Source organism: Salvelinus alpinus, chromosome 18, assembly GCF_045679555.1.
Source record: "Salvelinus alpinus chromosome 18, SLU_Salpinus.1, whole genome shotgun sequence".
Classification (NCBI taxonomy): domain Eukaryota; kingdom Metazoa; phylum Chordata; class Actinopteri; order Salmoniformes; family Salmonidae; genus Salvelinus; species Salvelinus alpinus.
In genome coordinates, this window is record NC_092103.1 from 29,150,095 (window position 1) to 29,165,987 (window position 15,893).

At 41.1% G+C, this 15,893-nt stretch overlaps 1 protein-coding gene across 1 annotated transcript in view; it reads left to right on the plus strand.

The window, feature by feature from the left end:
• LOC139544127 (neuropeptide Y receptor type 1-like) overlaps positions 1-15,388 on the plus strand; it is a 28,733-nt gene extending 13,345 nt beyond the window's left edge. The window contains exon 5 of the mRNA XM_071350909.1: positions 14,264-15,388. Coding sequence (XP_071207010.1) covers positions 14,264-14,479 — 216 coding nt within the window. The 3' untranslated portion in view covers positions 14,480-15,388. The remainder of the gene's footprint in view (positions 1-14,263) is intronic.
• Positions 15,389-15,893: the final 505 nt, after the last annotated feature.

Sequence of the window (15,893 nt, forward strand, 5' to 3'; positions counted from 1 at the left end):
CTATCAGTTGTGTTGTGACAAGGTAGGGGTGGTATACAGAAGGTAGCCCCTTTTGGTAAAAGAACAAGTCCATATTATGGCAAGAACAGCTCAAATAAGCAAAGAGAAACAACAGTCCATCATTACTTTAAGGCATGAAGGTCAGTCAATGCGGAAAATGTCATGAACTTTGAAAGTTTCTTAAAGTGCAGTCGCAAAAAGCATCAAGCGCTATGATGAAACTGGCTGTCATGAGGACAGTCACAGGAAAGGAAGACCCAGAGTTACCTCTGTTGCAGAGGATAAGTTCATTAGAGTTAACTGCACCTCAGATTGCAGCCCAAATAAATGCTTCACAGAGTTCAAGTAACAGACACATCTCAAAATCAACTGTTTAGAGGAGACTGTGTGAGTCAGGCCTTCATGGTCAAATTTCTGCAAAGAAACCACTACTAAAGGACACCAATAATAATAAGAAATTTGCTTCGGCCAAGAAACACGAGCAAAGAACATTAGACCAGTGGAAATCTGTCCTTTGGTCACATGACTCCAAGTTTGAGATTTTTGATTCCAACCTCCGTGTCAAAGTAGGTGAACGGATGATCTCTGCATGTGTGGTTGCCACCGTGAAGCATGGAGGAGGAGGTGTAATGGTGTGGGGGGGCTTTGCTGGTGACACTGTCAGTGAGTTATTTTGAATTCAAGACACACTTAACCAGTATGGCTACCACAGCATTCTACAGCAATACGCCATCCCATCTGGTTTGGGACTATCATTTGTTTTTCAACAGGACAATTACCCAAAACACAGCTCCAGGCTGTGTAAGGGCTATTTAACCAAGAAGGAGAGTGATGGAGTGCTGCATCAGATGGCCTGGCCTCCACATTTACCCGACCTCAACCCAATTTAGATGGTTTGGGATGAGTTGGACCGCAGCCAGCAAGTGCTCAGCATATGTGGGAACTCCTACAAGACTGTTGGAAAAGCATTCCTCATGAAGCTGGTTGAGAGAATGTCAAGAGTGTGCAAAGCTGTCATCAAGGGGAAGGGTGGCTACTTTGAAGAATATAAAATATATTTTTTTAGTTACTACATGATTCCATGTGTTATTTCATAGCTTTGATGTCTTCACTATTATTATACAATGTAGAAAATAGTAAAGAATTAAGAAAAACCCTTGAATGAGTACGTGTGTCCAAAATGTTGACTGGTACTGTATGTCTGTTTGAAGTGAATGCAAATAGATTATACAAGTGGTTAGGCATTTTCAACACAAAAACGTGTCTTAAAAAGACTAGAAGAGAAGCAGTAATTTTGTCCTCAACCATGAGACTTTCATGCATGTTGTTGATGTTAGTTCTATGTTTGCAGTTCAGGGTAAGGCGTGCTGCTTTGTTTTGAGACAGCTGCAGCTTTGCTAGGTCTGTCTTTGCTACACCTGATATTACCAGACAGTAATCAAGATGGGACAAGATCAAAGCCTGAACAACGAGTACAGTTGATCTTTGGTGGTCAGTTTTACGAGTGTATGTTTGGCAGCATGAGTGAAGGATGCTTTGCTGCGAAATAGGAAGCCGATTCTAGGTTTCATTTTGGATTGGAGATGTTTAATGTGAGTCTGGAAGGAGAGTTTACAGTCTAACCAGACACCTAGGTATTTGTAGTTGTCCACATATTCTAAGTCAGAACCGTCCAGAGTAGTGATGCTGGATGGGCGGGCAGGTGCGGGCAGCGATCGGTTGAAGAGCATGCATTTAGTTTCACTTGCATTTAAGAGCAGTTGGAGGCCACGGAAGGAGAGTTGTATGTCATTGAAGCTCATCTGGAGGTTAGTTAACACAGTGTCCAACGAAGGGCCAGAGGTATACAGAATGGTGTCGTCTGCGTAGAGGTGGATCAAAGAATCACCAGCAGCGAGAGCGACATCATTGATGTATACAGAGAAGAGAGTCGGCCCGAGAATTGAACACTGTGGCACCCCCATAGAGACTTCCAGAGGTCCGGACAACAGGCCCTCCGATTTGACATACTGAACTCTATCGGAGAAGTAGTTGGTGAACCAAGCGAGGCAATCATTTGAGAATCCAAGGCGGTTGAGTCTGCCAATAAGAATGTTGTGATTGACAGAGTCGAAAGCCTTAGCCAGGTCGATGAATACGGCTGCACAGTAATGTCTCTTATCGATGGCAGTTATGATATCGTTTAGGACCTTGAGCGTGGCTGAGGTGCATCCATGACCAGAAATACTCATCATAAATGTAGATGATAATACAAGTTATACACATGGAATTATAGATATACCTCTCCTTAATGCAACCGCTGTGTCAGATTTCAAAAAAACTTTACGGAAAAAGCAAACCATGCAATAATCTGAGACGGCGCTCAGAACAATAGTAAAATTAGCCGCCATGTTGGAGTCAACAGAGACCAGAAAATACATGATAAATGTTTCCTTACCTTTGATGAACTTCATCAGAATGCAGTCCTAGGAATCCCAGGTCCACAATAAATGCTTGATTTGTTCGATAATGTCCGTTATTTATGTCCAATTAGCTACTTTGGTTAGCGCGTTTGGTAAACAATTCCAAAGTCACAAAGCACGTCCACTATAACGTGACGAAATGTCCAGAAGTTCCGTAACAGTCAGTAGAAACATGTCAAACGATGTATTGAATCAATCTTAAGAATGTTGTTAACATACATCTTGAATAACGTTCCAACCGGAGAATTACATTGACTTCAGTTGAGCGATGGAACGGAGCTGCCTCCCACGTGAACGCGCGTGGTCAAAGCGTGGTCACCTCATTGCTTTGGTTACTCATTCCTGTCTCCTTCGGCCCCCCTTCACAGCAGAGTCATCAGACAAAGTTCTATTGACTGTTGACATCTAGTGGAAGCCGTAGGAAGTGAAAACTCATCCATATCTCGCTGTAATTTCAATGAGAGCTTGGTTGAAAAACTACCAGCCTCAGAAAAATTCCAAACAGGAAGTGGAGCTTCTCAGGTTTTCCCTGCCATATGAGTTCTGTTATACTCACAGACATAATTCATTATGTATTATCATATATTAGCAACTATGACTGAGGAGCAGGCCGTTTACTCTAGGCACCTCTGTGCACCTTTCATCCAAGCTACTCAATACTGCCCTGGCAGCCATAAGAAGTTAACTTGGTTTTCAAAGACCTTAGAAAGGCAAGGTAGAATAGATATAGGTCTGTAGCAGTTTGGGTCTAGAGTGTCTCCCCCTTTGAAGAGGGGGATGACCGCGGCAGCTTTCCAATCTTTGGAAATCTCAGACGATACGAAAGAGAGGTTGAACAGGCTAGTAATAGGGGTTGCAACAATTTTGGCAGATAATTTTAGAAAGAGAGAGTCCAGATTGTCTAGCCCGGCTGATTTGTAGGGGTCCAGATTTTGCAGCTCTTTCAGAACATCAGCTATCTGGATTTGGGTGAAGGAGAAGTGGGGGAGGTTTGGGCGAGTTACTGTGGAGAGTGCAGGGCTGTTGACCAGGGTAGGGATAGCCAGGTGGAAAGCATGTCCAGCCGTAGAAAAATGCTTATTGAAATTCTCAATTATTGTGGATTTATCGGTAGTGACAGTGTTTCCTAGCCTCAGTGCAGTGGGCAGCTGGGAGGAGGTGCTCTTATTCTCCATGGACTTTACAGTGTTCCAGAACTTTTTTGAGTTTGTACTACAGGATGCAAATTTCTGTTTGAAAAAGCTAGCCTTAGCTTTCCTAACTACCTGTGTATATTGGTTCCTAACTTCCCTGAAAAGTTGCATTTCACGGGGGCTATTCGATGCTAATGCAGAACGCCACAGGATGTTTTTGTGCTGGTCAAGGGCAGACAGGTCTGGAGTGAACCGAGGGCTATATCTATTCCTGGTTCTATATTTTTTGAATGGAGCATGCTTATTTAAGATGGTGAGGAAGGCACTTTTAAAGAATAACCAGGCATCCTCTACTGACGGGATGAGGTCAATGTCATTCCAGGATACCCTGCCAGGTCGATTAGAAAGGCCTGTTCGCTGAAGTGTTTTAGGGAGCGTTTGACAGTGATGAGTGGTGGTCGTTTGACCGCAGACCCATTACGGATGCAGACAATGAGGCAGTGATCGCTGAGATCTTGGTTGAAAACAGCAGAGGTGTATTTAGAGGGCAAGTTGGTTAGGATGATATCTATGAGGGTGCCCGTGTTTCCGGATTTGGGGTTGTACCTGGCAGGTTCATAGATAATTTGTGTGAGATTGAGGGTATCAAGCTTAGATTGTAGGATGGCCGGGGTGTTAAGCATGTCCCAGTTTAGGTCACCTAGCAGCACGAGCTCAGAAGATAGATGGGGGCAATCAGTTCACATATGGTGTCCAGGGCACAGCTGGTGGCAGAGGGTGGTCTATAGCAAGTGGCAACGGTGAGAGACTTGTTTCTGGAAAGGTGAATTTTTAGAAGTAGAAGCTCGAATTGTTTTGGTATAGACCTGGATAGTAAGATAGAACTCTGCAGGTTATCTCTGCAGTAGATTGCAACACCGCCCCCTTTGGCAGTTTTATCTTGGCGGAAAATGTTGTAGACACGGCTAAGACATCCGGGTTGGCAGAGTGTGCTAAAGCAGTGAATAAAACAAACTTAGGGAGGAGGCTTCTAATTTTAACATGCATGAAACCAAGGCTTTTACGGTAACAGAAGTCAACAAATGAGAGCACCTGGGGAGTAGGAGTGGAGCTAGGCACTGCAGTGCCTGGATTAACCTCTACATCACCAGAGGAACAGAGGAGGAGTAGGATAAGGGTACGGCTAAAGGCTATAAGAACTGGCAGTCTAGCACGTTCGGAACAGAGAGTAAAGGGAGCAGGTTTCTGAGCACGATAGCATAGATTCAAGGCATAATGTACAGACAAAGGTATGGTAGGAAGAGAGTACATGGGAGGTAACCCTAGGCATTGAGTAATGATGAGAGAGATATAGTCTCTAGAGACGTTTAAACCAGGTGATGTCATCGCATATGTGGGAGGTGGAACAACATGGTTGGTTAAGGCATACTGAGCAGGGCTAGAGGCTCTACAGTGAAATAAGACAGTAATCACTAACCAAGACAGTAATGGACAAGGCATATTGATATTAGGGAGAGTCATGCGTAGCCAAGTGATCGTATGGGTCCAATGGGTGGTTGGGCTGGCTGGGGACATGGCGATTCAGACAGTTAGAAGGCCGGGGCTAGCAAGCTAGCATAAGGGCCTTAGATGGACGTCGCGATGGGGGAAAGTCTGTTTTTGCCTCCTCGTGCGGTGACGTCGATAGACCAGTCGTGGAATTAGTAGGGTTCCAAGTAGCAGAGGGGTCCAAGTCCAACTGGCAAAATGGGTATAGTGGTCCAAGAAACTGGCCGATGGATCAGCTAACAGTCCAATATACTCTAGATAGCTAGCAGGCCGCGGTTAGCAGAATGGGCATTCAGGGGACGTTGCCCCTGAGGGGCCTGTTGGGATCCTCGGGCAGATTATGTCGGTATTCCAGTCGTGAAGGATCGGCGGGGTTCCGGAGCCCTAGCCGGGAGATGGGTCTAGCATGGGCTAGCTCCAGGCCAGTTGGTGCTAGCTCCGGGACGGAAATGTTAGCCAGGAGTAGTCAACCCGGGTTGCGGTTAGCTAGCTGTGATGATCCAGATGAAAAGGTTCAGAGTTTGCGGTAGGAATACGGGGATATGGAGCGAAAAATAGGTCCAGTATGCTCTTGTTTGAAACGCGTTGTACGAACTGGCGAGAGCTTTCCGAGCTAAAGGTTAGCTGATGACCGCTAGCAGTGGTTAGCTGACTGATAGCTGGTAGCTAGTTAGCTAGCTAGCTTCAGTTGAGGTATTCCAGTTCGGAGGTAAATAGAAATACTTAAGAAAAAAACAGATCCAGACCACATTGGGTGAGGCGGGTTGCAGGAGAGTATTTAGAAGTTGAGGTTTAGGAAAAATATTAAAATGAATGCGAAGAGAAAGATATAAAAATATATATACATGGGACGAGACAAAGACAAAGATGTCTGACTGCTACGCCATCTTGGATTTTTTTAAATGTATTATTATTTATTTTTTTCAGAGTTCTTCTGTCATTTCCTTTCTTTCTCTCTGATGTCAGATTTTCTATCAACCGTCTGTGTTCATTCTTCACGTGGCAGAGTTGGTCACTCAGCTGCTCCATCTCTACGTCAGTGCTGGTAGAGAGCTGGTCCAGGACTTGATCTTTTAACTCTACGAGTTCTGAGTCTAGCTGGGAGAGGCTGCCTCTCATCTGCACCACAATGAAATTGGGTTTAGGTGATGATTTGGCCATTTCTTTGACCATGTCCTCTCTGTCTTTGTTCACTGTCTTTGTTCATTGGGTTCATTGGAACTTGCTTGTGATGTTGTAATGTTGATCAGGTACTGGTCATTTTTTCCCTCTGCTTCCACCACAGATTTGAGTGTAAAAAATCTGTCTACAAAGGTGTGGAGCGCAACTTCATCATTCGCTCCCTTGAACCAATACTGTCCCATTCAGGTATATGTTTATTGTGAGGTACCTGATCTCGCCTTCTTTCTCCTGGTCCTCCAAAATCTGAATCTGCCATCCCTTTTCCAATGCCCCTTTTTGTTATGTATTTTAGTGTCTACATAGGGCAGAGTGCCATGTCGTTGGGCAACAGGTGAAACACAGGAGGTTAGTTCATGTGTTTTGCAAATGCACATAGTGACCAAGTAATGTATCTGGGCTGTCCCTTTATTGCTTCAGTTTGTGGCACCTTTTGGAATGTCCTGATGTCACAGATGGTGGATAGACAAACGGGCGTGGTGAGACTTCTACTGCTGCTGAAGTTTCCGTTGCTACTGCTCTTGCTATAGATCCAGTCGGTATTAGACAAACCTGCACGCCTGTGGGGAAAACAACCTGTAGTTACCTCATTGGCTCACAGCAAAAACTTGACCTTTTTCAAATACAATTTTCTTGTTGTCTGCTTGTTTAAGTCGATTACATAACTACATTTAAGAAAAGCACAACATGTCTAAAGATTACTTTTCAACAATGGCTGCTCCCTAGCGTTCTCACTACTTAGAAAACATAATATTGTAGTGCTTCTCTCATGCCACTTTTCATGACTGTGCTAGCAGCCACTTGAGTGAGTGCTAGCTAGCAACCGACCAGAACATTAAGCTAGCCAAGACCAACAACACAAACAAACAGACTAGACTATACAGCTACAAGTAGTGAGTAGAGTTACAAACAGACTATACAGCTACAAGTAGTGAGTAGAGTTACAACCAGACTATACAGCTACAAGTAGTGAGTAGAGTTACATACAGACTATACAGCTACAAGTAGTGAGTAGAGTTACAAACAGACTATACAGCTACAAGTAGTGAGTGGAGTTACAAACAGACTTTACAGCTACAAGTAGTGAGTAGAGTTGCAAACAGACTATACAGCTACAAGTAGTGAGTAGAGTTACAAACAGACTATACAGCTACAAGTAGTGAGTGGAGTTACAAACAGACTATACAGCTAGAAGTAGTGAGTGGAGTTACAAACAGACTATACAGCTACAAGTAGTGAGTAGAGTTACAAACAGACTATACAGCTACAAGTAGTGAGTAGAGTTACAAACAGACTATACAGCTACAAGTAGTGAGTAGAGTTACAAACAGACTATACAGCTACAAGTAGTGAGTAGGGTTACAAACAGACTATACAGCTACAAGTAGTGAGTAGAGTTACAAACGGACTATACAGCTACAAGTAGTGAGTAGAGTTACAAATTGACTATAAAACTACAAGTAGTGAGTAGAGTTACAAACAGACTATACAGCTACAAGTAGTGAGTAGGGTTACAAACAGACTATACAGCTACAAGTAGTGAGTAGAGTTACAAACAGGCTATACAGCTACAAATAGTGAGTAGAGTTGCAAACAGACTATACAACTACAAGTAGTGAGTAGAGTTACAAACAGACTATACAGCTACAAGTAGTGAGTAGGGTTACAAACAGACTATACAGCTACAAGTAGTGAGTAGAGTTACAAACAGGCTATACAGCTACAAATAGTGAGTAGAGTTGCAAACAGACTATACAACTACAAGTAGTGAGTAGAGTTACAAACAGACTATAAGTAGTGAGTAGAGTTACAAACAGACCATACAACTACAAGTAGTGAGTAGAGTTACAAACAGACTATACGACTACAAGTAGTGAGTAGAGTTGCAAACAGACTATACAACTACAAGTAGTGAGTAGAGTTACAAACAGACTATAAGTAGTGAGTAGAGTTACAAACAGACCATAAGTAGTGAGTAGAGTTGCAAACAGACTATACAGCTACAAGTAGTGAGTAGAGTTACAAACAGACTATACAGCTACAAGTAGTGAGTAGAGTTACAAACAGACTATACAGCTACAAGTAGTGAGTAGAGTTACAAACAGACTATACAGCTACAAGTAGTGAGTAGAGTTACAAACAGACTATACAGCTACAAGTAGTGAGTAGAGTTACAAACAGACTATACAGCTACAAGTAGTGAGTAGAGTTACAAACAGACTATACAGCTACAAGTAGTGAGTAGGGTTACAAACAGACTATACAGCTACAAGTAGTGAGTAGAGTTACAAACAGGCTATACAGCTACAAATAGTGAGTAGAGTTGCAAACAGACTATACAACTACAAGTAGTGAGTAGAGTTACAAACAGACTATAAGTAGTGAGTAGAGTTACAAACAGACCATACAACTACAAGTAGTGAGTAGAGTTACAAACAGACTATACGACTACAAGTAGTGAGTAGAGTTGCAAACAGACTATACAACTACAAGTAGTGAGTAGAGTTACAAACAGACTATAAGTAGTGAGTAGAGTTACAAACAGACCATAAGTAGTGAGTAGAGTTGCAAACAGACTATACAGCTACAAGTAGTGAGTAGAGTTACAGACTATACAGCTACAAGTAGTGAGTAGAGTTACAACCAGACTATACAGCTACAAGTAGTGAGTAGAGTTACAAACAGACTATACAGCTACAAGTAGTGTGTAGAGTTACAAACAGACTATACAGCTACAAGTAGTGAGTAGAGTTACAAACAGACTATAAGTAGTGAGTAGAGTTACAAACAGACTATAAGTAGTGAGTAGAGTTACAAACAGACTATACAGCTACAAGTAGTGAGTGGAGTTACAAACAGACTATACAGCTACAAGTAGTGAGTAGAGTTACAAACAGACTATACAGCTACAAGTAGTGAGTAGAGTTACAAACAGACTATACAGCTACAAGTAGTGAGTAGAGTTACAAACAGACTATACAGCTACAAGTAGTGAGTAGGGTTACAAACAGACTATACAGCTACAAGTAGTGAGTAGAGTTACAAACGGACTATACAGCTACAAGTAGTGAGTAGAGTTACAAATTGACTATAAAACTACAAGTAGTGAGTAGAGTTACAAACAGACTATACAGCTACAAGTAGTGAGTAGAGTTACAAACAGGCTATACAGCTACAAATAGTGAGTAGAGTTGCAAACAGACTATACAACTACAAGTAGTGAGTAGAGTTACAAACAGACTATAAGTAGTGAGTAGAGTTACAAACAGACCATACAACTACAAGTAGTGAGTAGAGTTACAAACAGACTATACGTAGTGAGTAGAGTTACAGACATACCTAAGTAGTGAGTAGAGTTACAAACAGACTATAAGTAGTGAGTAGAGTTACAAACAGACCATAAGTAGTGAGTAGAGTTGCAAACAGACTATACAGCTACAAGTAGTGAGTAGAGTTACAAACAGACTATACAGCTACAAGTAGTGAGTAGAGTTACAAACAGACTATACAGCTACAAGTAGTGAGTAGAGTTACAAACAGACTATACAGCTACAAGTAGTGAGTAGAGTTACAAACAGACTATACAGCTACAAGTAGTGAGTAGGGTTACAAACAGACTATACAGCTACAAGTAGTGAGTAGAGTTACAAACAGGCTATACAGCTACAAATAGTGAGTAGAGTTGCAAACAGACTATACAACTACAAGTAGTGAGTAGAGTTACAAACAGACTATAAGTAGTGAGTAGAGTTACAAACAGACCATACAACTACAAGTAGTGAGTAGAGTTACAAACAGACTATACGACTACAAGTAGTGAGTAGAGTTGCAAACAGACTATACAACTACAAGTAGTGAGTAGAGTTACAAACAGACTATAAGTAGTGAGTAGAGTTACAAACAGACCATAAGTAGTGAGTAGAGTTGCAAACAGACTATACAGCTACAAGTAGTGAGTAGAGTTACAAACAGACTATACAGCTACAAGTAGTGAGTAGAGTTACAACCAGACTATACAGCTACAAGTAGTGAGTAGAGTTACAAACAGACTATACAGCTCCAAGTAGTGTGTAGAGTTACAAACAGACTATACAGCTACAAGTAGTGAGTAGAGTTACAAACAGACTATAAGTAGTGAGTAGAGTTACAAACAGACTATAAGTAGTGAGTAGAGTTACAAACAGACTATACAGCTACAAGTAGTGAGTGGAGTTACAAACAGACTATACAGCTACAAGTAGTGAGTAGAGTTACAAACAGACTATACAGCTACAAGTAGTGAGTAGAGTTACAAACAGACTATACAGCTACAAGTAGTGAGTAGAGTTACAAACAGACTATACAGCTACAAGTAGTGAGTAGGGTTACAAACAGACTATACAGCTACAAGTAGTGAGTAGAGTTACAAACGGACTATACAGCTACAAGTAGTGAGTAGAGTTACAAATTGACTATAAAACTACAAGTAGTGAGTAGAGTTACAAACAGACTATACAGCTACAAGTAGTGAGTAGGGTTACAAACAGACTATACAGCTACAAGTAGTGAGTAGAGTTACAAACAGGCTATACAGCTACAAATAGTGAGTAGAGTTACAAACAGACTATACAACTACAAGTAGTGAGTAGAGTTACAAACAGACTATAAGTAGTGAGTAGAGTTACAAACAGACCATACAACTACAAGTAGTGAGTAGAGTTACAAACAGACTATACGACTACAAGTAGTGAGTAGAGTTGCAAACAGACTATACAACTACAAGTAGTGAGTAGAGTTACAAACAGACTATACAGCTACAAGTAGTGAGTAGAGTTACAAACAGACTATACAGCTACAAGTAGTGAGTAGAGTTACAAACAGACTATACGACTACAAGTAGTGAGTAGAGTTGCAAACAGGCTATAAGTAGTGAGTAGAGTTACAAACAGACCATAAGTAGTGAGTAGAGTTGCAAACAGACTATACAGCTACAAGTAGTGAGTAGAGTTACAAACAGACTATACAGCTACAAGTAGTGAGTAGAGTTACAACCAGACTATACAGCTACAAGTAGTGAGTAGAGTTACAAACAGACTATACAGCTACAAGTAGTGAGTAGAGTTACAAACAGACTATACGACTACAAGTAGTGAGTAGAGTTGCAAACAGACTATAAGTAGTGAGTAGAGTTACAAACAGACCATAAGTAGTGAGTAGAGTTGCAAACAGACTATACAGCTACAAGTAGTGAGTAGAGTTACAAACAGACTATACAGCTACAAGTAGTGAGTAGAGTTACAACCAGACTATACAGCTACAAGTAGTGAGTAGAGTTACAAACAGACTATACAGCTACAAGTAGTGTGTAGAGTTACAAACAGACTATACAGCTACAAGTAGTGAGTAGAGTTACAAACAGACTATAAGTAGTGAGTAGAGTTACAAACAGACTATAAGTAGTGAGTAGAGTTACAAACAGACTATACAGCTACAAGTAGTGAGTAGAGTTACAAACAGACTATAAGTAGTGAGTAGAGTTGCAAACAGACTATACAGCTACAAGTAGTGAGTAGAGTTACAAACAGACTATACAGCTACAAGTAGTGAGTAGAGTTACAAACAGACTATACAGCTACAAGTAGTGAGTAGAGTTACAAATTGACTATACAACTACAAGTAGTGAGTAGAGTTACAAACAGACTATACAGCTAGAAGTAGTGAGTAGAGTTACAAACAGACTATACAGCTACAAGTAGTGAGTAGGGTTACAAACAGACTATACAGCTACAAGTAGTGAGTAGAGTTACAAACAGGCTATACAGCTACAAGTAGTGAGTAGAGTTGCAAACAGACTATACAACTACAAGTAGTGAGTAGAGTTACAAACAGACTATAAGTAGTGAGTAGAGTTACAAACAGACTATACAGCTACAAGTAGTGAGTAGAGTTACAAACAGACTATAAGTAGTGAGTAGAGTTACAAACAGACTATAAGTAGTGAGTAGAGTTACAAACAGACTATACAGCTACAAGTAGTGAGTAGAGTTACAAACAGACTATACAGCTACAAGTAGTGAGTAGAGTTACAAACAGACTATAAGTAGTGAGTAGAGTTACAAACAGACTATACAGCTGCAAGTAGTGAGTAGAGTTACAAACAGACTATAAGTAGTGAGTAGAGTTACAAACAGACTACAAGTAGTGAGTAGAGTTACAAACAGACTATACAGCTACAAGTAGTGAGTAGAGTTACAAACAGACTATAAGTAGTGAGTAGAGTTACAAACGAACTGTACTAAACAAGTTAAATGTCTTACTTTGATGAAATGTTTTAGCCTAGTTGGACACAGCGTCCCAACATTTCCCACTTTGCCACACCGAATAGCCTGAATCCAGAGGGCTCTTCTCACAGGCTATATTTCGCCATGTGGGAGCATTGCGAACCATAGGTCGGGATTTTTTACTTGGCTACATGCACATTGAACAACACAGCAGCTTTTCGGCATGTTTTATTATTTCTGTATAACAAAAAAATTGACAACGAAGTTGCCTCTTTTACAATGGGGGTCAATAGGAAAGACTGTTGGTTTGTGGGCGTGGTCGAGGGGAATTCATTATTACCTGAATAACGACTGGGACTATTGCTGATAGTTCCATTGTTATTGTTTTGGTTTTTGTTTGAATTGTTTTTGTTTGAAATGCCTGTTTTAAAATCAACAAGCCAGGTGCAGATTCCCCTGGGCCCAGATTCACTAAACCTTCTTAAAAATACATTTCTTCTTAACTGCCATTTTTTCCTGAACTATAGACTTACGAAGAAAATTAAGCAAAGTTGATATTTCTCAAAAAGGTTATTGGAAATGTTCTTGCGCTATTTCTTATGTTTCTCCTTAAGCAAAAAGTTTATTGAAGGTTATTGAAAATAACGTTTTTAGATTTGTCTTTAATTCCAAGATAGCTAAACCCTCGTCTTAAACTCAGGGTAGTGAGAGAATACGCTCACGAAAGCAATTGAACATGTTTTATTCACTCACAAACTTCATCTGAAAGATTCAGTATTGATTATTTTAAACCCAATAACATGTTTAGAACAGTAATCTCAGTAGGAAATATGCTAACATGATTGCCATTGCTAGCTAGATAGCTAGCTAAATCAGTTGCCTGGCAACAAACATCTTAAGAAGATTCGTAATAGAATATTTGAGAAGTTTGTAAGAAAATCATTCAATCTTAAGATATTGTTGAGGAATTGCACTTACGAACTATCTTATGAAGTTATTTTTTTTTTCTTAAGAAGCTTCTCTACTGAGTAACCAATTTAATTTGTTTACAGTTTGTTTGCAGTTGTTTACATTCCAAAAAATTTATGCTTTAGAATCCATGTATCACCTCTGTTATTTTCTCAACTGTTTTGTGCAAGGGGCGCTTGTTCCTTTGTATCTCTATTCTAGGGTCCTGGGCCTGTGGTTGGCTCTCTTTTTTCCACATTTGGTCCAGTTTTGATTGTAGTTTCCCGGTTAAAAGCAGGACACAAGATGCTGTGTCCTTGTTCTTGCTCTTGAAAAGCATGTCTTCCCTCTGTCCGAACAGTCCGGAAGGTTGAGAGCAGTAGTGAGAGTGGTAGTGCTAGTTACCTTCCTCTCTTTCCCAGAGGGTTAGGGTAGCGGTAGTGAGAGGGGTAGCTGAGTGATGTGGAAGTGCTAGCTGCCTTCCTCTCCCAGAAGATTTACAGAGAGGGACTGGGAGAATTCCTCAAGAAAAGCTTGAAAGGATTGAGTGGGGTAGAGAGGGGTGGAGTGGAATTGAATGAAATTTAATCAAATCTAATTTAACTTAACTGAATTGAATTTAAATTAACTTAACTCAACTGTATTGATTAAAATGTTGGAAATGTAAATGTCATTACAAACATATTAAGGTGCTGGTGCTCTGCATTTAAACTTTGTCTACACACACACACAGGTGTACGGTTTCCTGAACAGTAACTTCCAGAGGGAGTTGAAGGCCCAGCTGCAGCGCTGCCACTGTGGTTTGGGGGCGCCAGAGAGCTACGAGAATTTCCCACTCTCTACCGTTGGCAGCGAGGGGATCACCAAGATGTCGATGCTGAACCGGGCAGGGTCAATGAGCATCGCGCCGCCGCCACGGGCTGAGCCCAGTGTTAGCATATGCAGCTAACGGCTAGCCGACAGAGCTAGTGGCTAATGCTAATGGCTAAGAGCTAATGGACATTGTGTAGTGTGTACAGCTGTCAGACAGGATGTAAACAACAAAGGTAAAGTTCATATCAAGCAAGCAGCTAACAGACAGAACACCCCAATGGACAGAACTAATAGAGAGCCGCTAACGCTAATAGAGAGAGAGAAAGTGGAACTAAGCAGCTGGACTGACAGTCAAAGACAGAGCTGGTTGGCCCCAGTCTCCATAGAGATCGGTCCATTTCTGAATTCCTACAAAGCATCGCAGGCCCTGCAGAGTATACAGAATGCACTTCGCTAAAAGCAAACAAACAGATCCATACAGCTAATCGACAGAGCAGCTCATGGACAGATTGCACACATGCAGCTACGCTCGGTAGCAAACCTCTGGAGAGACTGTGGCAGAGAGCCTGACAGAACCAGGGACGCGTGGGCTCTGTTTTAATGGTGATGATGTATTTCTGAGCTAATTCAGCTTGTCCCCAGAAAAACTGTCTTCACCAGAGATTGACATCATCCTGGGGTGTTAAGCTGTTGTCAAGCCAGTCAGAAAGATGGACAGACTGTCAGTCAGTCAGACAGTCAATTCTGAACTCAGGGCTGCCTTGAGCTCTAATCCAAATCAAATTTGATTAACCACATACACATATTTTTCAGATGTTATCACAGTTGCAGCGAAATGATTATATTTGGTACTCCATCAGTGCAGTAATACCTAACAATGCAAAACAAAAGACACAAATCCCTTAAAATAAATAAAGAGAGAAAGGTAGAAATATCAGAGCCATGGTCAAAGTTCGGAATATATATACATTGCCGTTGAAAAGTTTTGGAACACCTACTCATTCAAGGATCTTTCTTTATTTTTACTATTTTCTACATTGTAGAATAATAGTAAAGACATCAAAACTATGAAATAACACATATGGAATCATGTAGTAACCAAAAAGGTGTTAAACAAATCAAAATATATTTTATATTTGAGATTCTTCAAATAGCCACCCTTTGCCTTGATGACAGCTTTGCACACTCATGGCATTCTCTCAACCAACTTCATCAGGTAGTCACCTGGAATGCTTTTCCAACAGTCTTGAAGGAGTTCCCACATATGCTGAGCACTTGTTGGCTGCTTTTCCTTCACTCTGCGGTCCAACTCATCCCAAACCATCTCAATTGGGTTGAGATCGGGTGATTGTGGAGGCCAGGTCATCTGATGCAGCACTCCATCACTCTCCTTCTTGGTCAAATAGCCTTTACACAGCCTGGAGGTGTGTTTTGGGTCATTATCCTGTTGAAAACAAATGATAGTCCCACTAAGCGCAAATCAGATGGGATGGCGTATTGCTGCAGAATGCTGTGGTAGCCATGCTGGTTAAGTGTGCCTTGAATTCGAA